The following is a 12,555-nucleotide window of genomic DNA, read 5'->3' on the forward strand; positions in this document are numbered from 1 at the left end:
ATGGATCGTATTGTTCAGTCACTGGAATCCCGCTTTGTACAACACAAACAGTTGTACAAAGATTTATCTTGCTTGGACTCTACAAATTTTAAAACAATTGCTGAGAAAAGTCTTAAAGATGAAGCAGTGAGAGGAATTATCAAGTTGTTTCCACAAATCATCAGAGATCAAGTGAAATTGGAACTGTTCCTTTTGCTTCAATCTTTGATGTTTTAAAGTTATTGCTTCATGATGGTGAAAATGTGGGCAGCAGTTGCACCAACAGTAAAATGTACACTACTTGCCCATCTTGTATACTGAAAATTCTAGCTTCCAACAGACTTCATGACAAGGCATATGATAACCTTTATGAACTATATAAAATAATTTGCTCATTATCTGTTACCCATGTAAAGTTCGAGAGGGCATTTTCAAAACTGAAGATTATAAAGACAAGGTTAAGAAATTCAATGTCTGAGGAAAACTTGGAATCTTACATGTTACCATCCATTGAAAAGGAAATTTTAGATGAGCTGGATAATGAAGTAACTATTAACAGTTTTGCACAATCCTCCAGTGAACTTAAGAGATTACTCCTAATATAGTGGACTGCATGTAATAGGTTTTTGTAGTTTTTAGCTGTCTATATACAAATTGTATAGTACAAGTATGCTATAGATATATCCGAATATTATTTCAAAATTCTTGATAAATTGGTATATGCATGTTATACTTCTGTATTGAAAGTATACTTAGTATACTTTTATTTTGTGTAATTCACAATTATGAAAGTAAGTAATCAAAACCATATAAATCTAGTCTTTTGATGGGCTAGACTAAATAAAGGGGTGATAAAATTTGACATATGTATGATCAATGATAAATGCTATATATGTCTAAATTATTTGAAAGAAAACTTAAGTAGAAAACGTATAAAGAATGCAGGCTATATGTATCTTCTTGATTTTCTTTACAGGTTTTATTGGATTAACATTTTTAGTTTGCAAACATTTCAAATAACACTACTTTACATGTCATTAAACTTTTGGTTAGAAATTCAACTAAGCAATTATGTATCTATATTTGGTATTACTTTACATTATGTCTAGGTGATTTACACTTATTAGTAAAAAATAAACGTTCCAATAATTTGTCTTCTGTGTTTCCACATGTGCATTTTCAAATATTTTATGTATTTGTTATGTGAACTCTATTATAGTATTATGGCTGAGGGTTGGAGTGGGCCCCCTCTTTTGTCACCTGGCAACCACAATTTTTAGACCCAGTCCGCCACTGTTCACATATTCTGTGATGCTAGTGAAAGGGCCTATGGGGCTGCAGCCTATTTGATGGACCAACACAAAGGTGCAAACCTGGTTTTCTCCATATGATCTGACAGTAAAGTTGCCCTACTCTGGATTCAGAACAACAAATCTAAAAACGTCTATGTCCGCAACAGGGTGAATGAGATAAGTCAGGTCACTAAAGTGAGGTACCTCTATGTACCTGGTGAAGACGACCCAGCAGACCTTGTCTCTAGAGGAATTTCCATGCGGCAGTTTAAGAAAAGTCAAATTTGGTTCCATGGCCCAAGTTGGCTCCCAAACCCAGAGATGTGGCCAGAGCAGACAGAAGTATTTACATGCCACCCACCTGAAACACCTGAAGAAATTTTAACTACAGTTGTCAGTGAAGAAGCTACTTGTCCCATAGATATCCGTAGGTTCGCTTCCCTTCCTAAACTTTAAAATGTCACTAAGTTAGTAATTAAGTTCACTAGGCTCCTTAAACATACCATTGGGAATCGTAAAACTAAGAACTCGGGACCCGTAAACTCTGAAAATGTCGAAGTACTGAACTCAGAAGCATTACGAATTCTTATTGGCTTCACACAGAGTCAGTACTTCCCAGAGGAGATGTCATACCTCAACAAGAATTCCCACAAAATTCCAACCAGAGTTAAATGCCTAGACTTGTTCCTGGATGAGAGCGGACTTTTGAGATGCACTGGGAGACTACAAAATGCGGACCACCTTCCATATAGCAGTAAATTTCCTATGTTTTTACCTCCAAATTCTCCTCTGACTGGACTTATAGTCATTCAAGCTCATGAAAAGGTTCTTCATGCAGGCATTCAAGACACAATTTGCAAGGTGAGAGAAGAATTCTGGATACCAAGACTGAGATAGTGTGTCAAGAAGATGAAAACAAACTGTCACCTATGTAACCGTCTGGAAGGACCTGCCTTGCGCAATAGACTTCTTACTTATGTGGATGCTACATCTCCAGATACCATCGATGCCCTTACCCCTTCTCACCTGTTGTATGGCTACCGGTTAAACCTCGTTACCCACTACCATAGACCGGGACTATCTGAATGACCCAGATCTTGAGCTTGACCACAAACAATGTAATGAGAGATTCAAGTTTGTATCTCAGGTAATACATGTACTCCAAGATCAGTGGGAGAAGGAATACTTGCAGTCCCTAAGAGATTAAAGTAGGAGATGTGGTGTTAGTACAAAACGACACCCCTCGTTGCATGTGGAAATTGGCAAGGGTCATTCAGCTGATGCCCAGCTCTGATGGACTGGTCAGAGTTGTGAAGCTACAGACCGGCAATGGAGAGACAACTAGGTCAGTTGACAAACTTTACCCGCTGGAGGTCTGTAATCCAGAGGAGGTGTATACTGTAGATGCTGCAAAGAAAAATTTAGGAGGCAGTCAAAATTCTGAAGGCTATCAAGCAGAAGAAGAGAGACCAAAGAGAAGAGCCGCCACCAACTTGAGGCGATTCTTACAGCAGTTAATTAATGATGAAGCTGTTTAACCTATCACAAAACTGTGTTTTGTGTTATGTTGTAAATTTATATTGTACATATCCATTTTCTAACTTTAACAAAGTCACTGCTAAGAGCTACAAATAACTATACCCCATTTTCTTTAGTATAAGCTCTGCAGAAATTTTAATTTAATATTATATTTTGAATAATCTCATTAATTTATATTGCATTTAAAATATTGGATAATTAGATTTAATAAATAGATTTAACTGTCCCTTCAAATTAGTTAAGAAATGATTTAATTGATTTAGGGAGTGATAAGAACCATTGTCCTGGCATAGGCTTTTTTTTTTTTTTTTTTTTTTTTTTTTGTAGCTATAGGCTGAGCGCGGGTTTTTTAGCTTTGTTCAAACAGACAGCATGGTAGACGGATGACAACTTGTTTCGTAAACTTCGTCTTGAGTTTAATTTACGTAGTGTAGGGTTTTAGAAATTAATAACCCTTAAGATAATTGGTTTGTATGGTCTCCTCTCCTGTTTGTACCTATCCTAACCCATATCCTACCCGAATCCTTATCTGCAACCAAACTTTGAAACGGCCATTCATACTAAACTGTCGTCGGAATTTCGGAAAGAGTCGGTAAGTAAAATAACATTTTTTATCACCGTACCCATTAATTTCCACGAATATAATTAGAGGTCGCTGGGTTTTCTGATTAAATACATAGGATTTGATTTTTAGTTAAGGAGTGAATTAAGAGGTGTGTGTCCAAACTGGGCTAACTTAAAGGTAGGTCAACATACCAATTTTCCACAATGGCTAGGCCGCCGTGATTGGACGGCTGATTTGAGCCAACGGTCATTCGTTAGGAAGCGGTTTCGTCTATTAACGTTTAACTTACTTATTTAAGATGTAATGCACTGTTTTCTTTATCTTAACTAAATTTTGAGCCCTTTTACGTAGTTAGGCTATTGTAATATTGGAGTTTGTGAGAATTAATTAGGCATGGACTCAGATTGAACAATTTTACAGGGGTTTATATAATTACATGGGCGTAGTAGAAAACTTAGTTAATTAGGTCTGTCTGTTTACTTAGCATTACTATTTGGGATTAGTTTACCTTAATTCTACTTTAACCGGGTCGAAACTTAATTGAATTCCAAGACCAAACTGAACTGCCCTGGGAATTTTACGGCCGTGGTTTAATTTATTCATAGTCCTCATTAGATTAATTGCATTTACCTAAATTACTCTTACCTGAATTCAACTAGCCCACTTAAACTTACAAAGCAATTATTAATCCTTTGGATTTTCTGACGCAAGTCTGAAAACACGTTAAGCACATGGAAGAATTGTGCACTTAACAGCCCGTTTCATACAATTTACTGTATTACCAGAGAACACTGTAGAGTATATTCCTTCAATCTTCCCACTGAGTGAAACAAATTTCCCACAGTAAGAATAAAATCCGGAACTGATAAATCAGAACGAGGCAGCATTATCCCCACAATCACGTATCTGGTAATAACGTGACCGGTGGGTTCTATTCAGGGTCCTTTATTTCATCGGCCCGCTTCTCATCTGGCGCACCAGCTATTTGTACATTCCCCCGGTAGTTCTCCGCCGCCCTTTTCAGCTTCTCTTGGTCCTGATTGGCTGCACTTCCTCTTCTTCTCTGTTCGCTCGCCCAGTTTCCTTTCTCGCCGCCACAGCTTCCTTCCTGCGCATCTTTGTTCCATCGTTCGTCTGTTTTTCAGGTCTCAAAAGGCATCACTGATACCGCCGACACCTTTTCGCATTTATTCTACTGTTTTTATCGTTATTTTATCAGCATTATTCTATTTTGCTTGGGTCCTTTCGTTTCTCTTCTCGTATGAATTTATTCAGTATTTAATAATCTCTTTATTTCTGTCATTTGTAGCAGATTTTTTTCTGCGTGTATTTGTATTTTGCTTCTCATAGGTATTATTGTTAATTTGTTTTTGCTCAATTTTCCCACTTTCACTTTTCTGCATTTTTTTAAAAATGATTATTCCTCCTATTTCCTTCTACCACAATATTTACATATATTTTGTTACTGGATAGGCTTTTCCACTATAATATATGCAAGTGTGCTGTCTCAGTTTCCTCCCTCCATGTTGTTCATTTTAGCCGTCTCATTCCGGCTGATTTCTGTGGACTGCCCCTTTTTCCATTTGGCCTCTTTCATCGAGGTGCAGTGGCCAGAGTGGCTCTGCTTCTTGGATTTTCTGCTGGAGGTTAACAGTTTGTCTTCATCTACTTTGCCTTTGACACTGCCTCGCCTCCTTTCAGAATCGGCGCTTCATCTCACCAGCACTGACCTTGTCTTTCTTCTTGTCATTGTCCATTTCATTGTTACTCTTTCAGTGTTATCATTCTGCCTAGATTTTGTTGTTTTCTCTTGGTAAGCATCACTCGCATATTTAAGCTTAACCGTCCGCATCTTGTGAATAAAACGACCCCCGTTTCTATTGTATTTGAGCTTAAACATCTTGTGAATAAAACGATCCCCAGTTTCTATTGTGGATTCCTACAGGCTGCTATGAGTAAGAGCCTGTGCTGGCAGAAGGCCAGCTTAATCTTCAACAACAACAATAACTATTGAAGATATTTCCATGGGATCATGATCTTTATGATATTTACAGTCTTTTGTTTATGTTTTGGCAGCCAACCCCAATGGCCTTGTACTAAACACGCCGCAAGGGTGAATAGTACATACAGGGTTAAAAACCCTTGGGGGTCACTGTCTAGGAAAGACCCCTTATTGCTTTCCAGTCCTGAAGAAATCTCGGCAAGGCGAAGAGACGGCTCCCGAAAAGTTGTTTACATTAAAGACAGAAGGTATATTATAGAGACCATGACCAAAATCTTATCCAGAAAAATAACTTGGTGAAACCCCATTGACTTAAAACGGTAATATGTGTATACGTATGTGTAGCCTATATGCGCATGCTTTACTCAATAAAAAATACGGTTTATATAAACCAGGCATTGGAAATATTTCTTGAAGCAGGTCTCACAGAAGCCTCCTACCATGTAGGTAAACAAGATAATATATCGGTCATAAACTTAATCATCCATGCGCTAGACGTGCGTATACTGAAAGTTAACCAACAATCGGTGTACCTGTAGATATGGACGTTCGATGCGTGGGTGTGTGATTCACCAACAACTGTAACATATCCTGGACAGGTGTCCCTCTCATAGTCGGATACAGCCTAATAAATAATTATTTCCGGGTTTACGTGACCAAAATGATTTGTTGAATAAATGTCTGGGTTTATTTTCACGGAAACCAACCGAAAAAAAAAATTAACGCTATTGTCTCTGATGATGGATCGGCAAAGCTGTCAGGACAAGGATAAACGAGAGAGAAAATACAGGTTTTGTTGACCGGTCTTCTTCTCTACAATTATAACATGTGCACTCCGTGCCAGTAGGTACAGCAAAAACAATGACGATAACAACGACCACTCATAACACTGATCATGTATAACAGAAGAAAATTTCTATTAAAAAAAGAGAGAGAGAGAGACGGGGAAATGATGGAAAATGTTGACGTCACCTTTACCATAAAAGCTTTTTTCCGTTGCCGTCAACCTTATCACATAACTGTTTCGTGAAAACGCTTCATCCATATATAGGCTACTCCTCCTCATCCATAGCTAAAGTGTTATACCTTATTTATATTTCCGCCTCCTGTCTTGCATTCTCAGTTTAAATCGTTTCTAGTTTCAGCAGATAATTATTTGCCTCTTGCTTCTGCTTACGCTGCGTTCTCCTTTTTCTGAGTACTACTACCATTTCCTCAAGTGCTCATTCTCCATGACTGTCTCTACGTGTCTCTTTTACACAGCTCTTGAACTTTTTTATTGATATTATTACATCTCTTTCATTATTTATTTTCTGTGGCAAACTTTGCCGACTTCTGCGGATTGATGCCGTCAGTAAAATCTCTGAATACTCCTCAAACATGGCAGTTGCCTTCCTGTTATGGGAATGTGAAAAATAATAATGCAAAACGATATAGACTGGAAGGGTGGAATACTCAAGAGGAAAAGCGAGCATGAGAAATTACTGAGCTGATATCTAACAACGCTATAGGTGTTAAGGTCAGAAGACTACTCAGCAGGAGATAAATGAAACACTAAAATCCAAAAGAAGAGTAATCGCAAGTTCAGGGAACAATTTGGCAACGAAACTATGATAAACAGCGACGGAACAATGACGCATGAAGTCGAAGAGCGAACGATTAAAATGGGAAAAATGATCAGTGGTCATATCTAAACGTAACAGGTTAGACTCAGTCAACAGAAGATCATAAGAGATGCACAAAAGTTGCGACAAGTCTAACAGATTGTAGCATTCAAGAGGTAGGCAATGAAATGAAAATGTAAAGCAAGTGATTATCACGCCAACAAGGGGTTATACAAAGAAATAACATCAGAGGCAGGGGACAACATTTTGACTGGATAACAGCAAAGTGAGCGCAATACGGCAGGAAAACAACACTGATAAGGAATGTCAGGAAACAGTCTCGCGACGCGTGGATGGCAATGTTTTTATTAACAAGAAGGCTACCAATGGCCATGTTTTAAAAGTATTAAAAGATTTTACTGACGGCATCAATCGGCAGAAGTCGGCAATCTCTGCTACAGGAAATTGAAAATAAAAATATATAAACAAGAAAGGAAGAGAGCTGTCTAAAAAAGATGCTTAGGAACACTACAGGAGAATAAGCACTTATGGAAACGGCACTTGGAAGAAGGAAAACGCAGCTTGAGCCTCTAAGCAAGAGTCAAATAGTGGAAATGAGCTCCTGGGAATTAGAAAAGATGCAAGAGGTCCTATGGTACCTGTAGATTTTAACCGAGAACGTAAAACAGACAGAAAAAGTGAATAAGGATTAACATTGTATTAGTATAGACAAGGAAGAGAAAGTATGGATTATATTTTGACCTTCACACTGGTATGCTGTTTGAAGCTTATTCGACAAACAGATGTTTTTTGGTTGTCTGAAAGAATGAGGAAACTACATAATGATAATAATAATAATAACAATTATATCTAGACGTGTCTCAGTGCTTATCCGGACATTTTCAATCTGTAAAACAAGCATATATGGATATCTCCATACGATACCTTAAATAAACTATGACATACATTTAGAAAAGGAATGCCCAAGAACCAAAAGTAAACAGTGAAGTGCCAAGGGAAGCAGGAATCCTTAACCTGAATACAGGAAGGGGAAGGAAGCGACTGTTTAGAATTGTTTGGAACTGATTGTTGACAGCAAATTTCAAGAATCTGGGAAAGCATTTGCACTTCAGAAGACTGCCTGGATTAGCGGTGATTGAGAAAACTATCATAATCAAAAGGACTTGATTTTAGTTATTTACCTTTCACGAGGAGAGTTCCATTGACAAGGTTACAATAGGGCACATACACAGCCTTATGCTCCCTACACCTGTTAACCTAATCTCCCAACAACACCAGGGTTTCAACTGTTACTGGTGTGGGTGTCGTAGCCCTCCAGTTAACATTTCGTTTACAAACGACGTATTTGCCTCGAGTTCTCCCAACTAGATAGCATATCTTAAGTGTTCAACACACCTTGGGTAATTTTACTGCGAGCAATCAGTGTTTAATGCACCTATGAAATTCACAATCACACATGAAAATCGAACATATAAAGGCTCGAGCCTCCGCATCACCTGTTGATCGAGTCACTTTCACATGATTTACTGCCTTGTTTTTCTGGATTGTTCCGATAAGCTACTGTTGTCTTTCTTCTTCTTCTTTTTAGACCAGTTTTATTACGTTTTCGATTTTTTTTCTTTTTACTTCTTTATCCAAGACTGGATGACCATACCGAACTCAAGACTCGTGCCGACTAGAAACATCTCTGATAACAGTTCGAGTATCTTATACCTGGGGGCATTACTTTGTTCATTTCAGTGATTATCTACCAGAGTATTTGTAATATTTTTTTATTCGTTCCTGGTCTCAATACGTTTGGTTCGTTGGTAATGCTCTTGTTTTAGAATTCTATAGGAAGAAACGTGCGCCTGAAAATCTTATATCTTTTAATCTGAGTTGTTTTTAAGATTAAATGTCAATCTCAACATTTTTATTTTTTTTCTTCCCTTTCGTTGAAAACTTGTAAGGACGGCATTTCGCCAATGTCCATCCTTCCTCTATATATACTTTTTATACCATATACTAAAATGTAGAGCATTTCACGGCCTATCCGCTGATATATATATATATATATATATATATCTATATATATATATATTATATATTATAATATATATATATATATATATAGATTATATATATATATACATATATATATATATATATATATATATACATACATATATATATATACATATATATATATTTTTACGTATGAGCGGCCTTGAGAGACTCGATACGTAAACAGAATAATGGAGGGGGGACAAGATGAAATTAATTGAACTTACCGTAAAACTGATAGTTAGTGATAATTTCTTTAGAGGAAAAGGTCGCCAGAAACTCAACTAGTTACTTTACAGCTATTTATTTACAAAAGGCCCGTACTGGCCTGGAGAAAAGTAAATGCAGCGTCCACACGTTGGGACTTATAATCTCTCACAAATGGATAATAGCTGGCTCAAAATGGAATTCTTACAAGCTGGTTTCATAAACTTGGGTAATGCAACACTTGCGGGCAGAGAGACGTGACACGTGACTCAGGGAATCTGGAAAAAGAATCCCAGATTAAACAAGATAAAAGAAAAAGGATTTATTGCCCAATTTCATTTGTTTAGTTCTCTAACACTGGGGAAAAGGAACTTTTTAATGTATCACTGAGGTATGCAATGACTTCATTTGTCTGGGGACGATCACACAAGGGGAAGCATGAGGCAGTGAGAGGGAACAAAAGGATGAGTTCCTTTTGGTTTGGAAATTGAATTGGGAAAATGAGGATCAAATAGATAATAAGAGGTAAGGGACTGGCAATATGCTGTTTCCCAAGACGTACCTGGATGTCGTGTTCAGTGGATCTTTGTAGAAAAACGTGGCCTGGCTTTGTCTTAGGACTGGGTCTATTGGCGCGCCACTGACGCCCTGGGTAGGCCTACAAGGAAGGCAGGTGGTCGGACATCCGTCCGAAGGTCGCGTCTGGAGACGACTGAGGCAGAATCCAGGTGTTTTCCATGGGTGTTGGGGTCGACTTAACCCCCCACGAGCAAGGCAAATCCTGGAAACAGAACATACAGCCAGCAGAGGGTTCACAGGAAAAAGAGCTTAAGGTATAGGTCTAAGAAGTACCAATCTGCCTACATCCTTCCCTTCGAGATACGTCCCTAAAGCTGACAAAAGACTATATTCCCACAACTTAGGAACCCCCCTACCTCTGGCTGGCGGGTTTTTGGTTTCCCGCGTTTACTAAAAATCAGCTGATATTTGGAGGGAATGGCTGCCGTTTTCCAAATCAAACTAATTAATTAATTTCGGGGTAGACGAAACGATCTATAAACGTCACAATATATATATATATATATATAAATGTACTCTGCACAAAAATATATGTATATTTTCAGCTGCAAAGAAACACAATCACAGCAGGGCTCGTCCCCTTTTGTATGTGCGTGCATGACGGATACTACGTTTCCGTCCACACTGCTGCCTCATATACAGTTGTCTCGATTCAATAAAGTTAGTTCGAGCTTTCTCCTTGTCTGATTCCAGTCCTCACAACTGATGACCTCCCAGATTTGAACGGTAGTGGCTCAGGCCTCCTGCCCCAGAAAACCTTTAACAGATCCATACGGCGCTCAGTCTAGGTTCTCTGGTGCTCCTAGCCACGGTCGACCACAACGCCATTAGCGGACTCACAACAGCACGTCCTCAGCACCTTACAGACAGTCTGCTATATGGATGACATCCTCATATTTTCCAGATCACCGGAGGAGCACCTGAACCATGTCCGGGCCGTCCGCAAGTGCTGGGAGGAGAACGGGCTTGTCGTCCATTTTGACACATGCACCTTCGGCGCAGAGAAGGTGGATTTCCTCAGCCACGAGATCACCCCAGCAGGAGTATGTTCCATGGCATCGAAGGTGGCTGCAGTGGATAAGTTCCTGATGCCGACAACAGTCAAGGCCCTTCAAGAGTTCATTGGGATGGTGAATTACGGCGGAAGATTCATTGCCCGCACCATGTGTCCTTTGACCTAGGTCTTGAAGAGCAAACCAAAGAAGCTGATGTGGGGGGAAGCCCAATAGCGTGCCTTCGACCACACCAAGTCGTCCCTCAGCAGAGCCACAACCCTGGCTCACCAGGATCCCGACACGCCCCTGACACTCACCACCGATGCCAGCAACACCGCATGCAGCACCATGCTGGAACAGCTGGTCAATGGGGTCACCACGCCACTAGCCTTCTTCAGCAGGAAGCTGTAACCCGCCGAGATCTGCTACAGCACCTTTGACCGCGAGCTCCTCACTGTCTAACAGGCCGTCCGCCACTTAAGTACCTCCTGGAAGGCATCCCATTCACCATAATGTCGGACCACCAACTGCTGGTCCATGCCTTCGTCAAGGTGGGCGATGCTTGGTCCACAAGACAGCAACGTCACCTCACAGCCATCTCCTAATTCGAGTGCTCCATCGAGTACATCCCCGGCGGAAGGAACCCCTCTGCACCTCGACATGGACTACGGGGACCTAGCGCATGAGCAAGCCTTCGACCCCGAAGTGCCAACCTAACAGACTGTCACCACTACCCTCCGATGGGAGGACATTCCCTTGGGCCCTTCCAAGATGATGCTCCTCTGCGTCACCAGCCCCGGCCGCCCACGCCCCCTGATACCCGCCTCCCGGAGGAAGCAGGTATTCGACGTGATCCATGGTCTCTCGTACCCGTCGCCCCACACGACAACCAGACTCATAACAGAAAGGTTCACTTGGCACTGCACCAATATGGTCTCCTGGGAGTGGGCCAGGAACAGCATCGCGTGCCAGAGCAACAAGACAGGAAAGGAAGGCACACCGAATCGGGAATAGGCACCTTCCCTCAACCCAGGCGGAGATTTGGGCACACACACATCAATGTCAGAAGCCACTGCAGACGTCTGTGCCGAAGCCATCCTATCCAGCTGGATCAGCTGCTTCGGAGTGCCAGATGACATCACTACAGACCGGGAAACTGCCTTCACCTCAGAACTCTGGACCTCCTTGACACACCTGATGAGGACCAAGCACCATACAACCACGGCCTACAACACCACAGCCAACGGCATGGTGGAAAGGACCCACCTCTCCCTCAAGGCCTCCCTGATGGCATGCTGCACAGGCCACGACTGGAAGGCACAGCTATCATGGGTCCTCCTCGGCCTCCGCACCGCCTCAAAGCCACAGAGAAGGTTTATGGCGAGATCCTGAAAGTGCCAGGTGAATTCTTCCCCACTAACAGCGACGACCCCGACATCCCACTGGCAAGAATACGGGCAGCTGCCCAGAAATTCGTTCCCTGCCAAGAGACCTACACCGACAGGAGGAAGCAGTTCTGACCGAGGGCCTTGGACTCCTGCAAGTATATCTTCATAAAGAACGACGCCACCTACCCGCCCCTATCGAGACCCTACCAAGGACCACATCTGTTGAGAGGAGAAGGTGTTCCTCGTCTTGATCAGCGGCCGCGAGGACTGGGTCTCGATAGATAAACTGAAGCCCGCCATCGTTCCCGACGAAGACGACCCCACAGAAGGCCCTCGCTGGA

General features: G+C 41.0%; 1 protein-coding gene across 1 annotated transcript in view; it reads left to right on the top strand.

Annotated features, from left to right (window-relative positions):
- The window catches only part of LOC135216506 (transmembrane protease serine 9-like), a 37,825-nt gene continuing 25,270 nt past the window's right edge, over positions 1 to 12,555 (top strand). Inside the window, exons 1-3 of the mRNA XM_064251878.1 lie at positions 1 to 171; positions 396 to 524; positions 1,404 to 1,698. Of these exons, the coding sequence (XP_064107948.1) occupies positions 1 to 171; positions 396 to 524; positions 1,404 to 1,698 (595 nt within the window). The remainder of the gene's footprint in view (positions 172 to 395; positions 525 to 1,403; positions 1,699 to 12,555) is intronic.

The sequence above is a fragment of the Macrobrachium nipponense genome, chromosome 6, assembly GCF_015104395.2.
Source record: "Macrobrachium nipponense isolate FS-2020 chromosome 6, ASM1510439v2, whole genome shotgun sequence".
NCBI lineage: Eukaryota > Metazoa > Arthropoda > Malacostraca > Decapoda > Palaemonidae > Macrobrachium > Macrobrachium nipponense.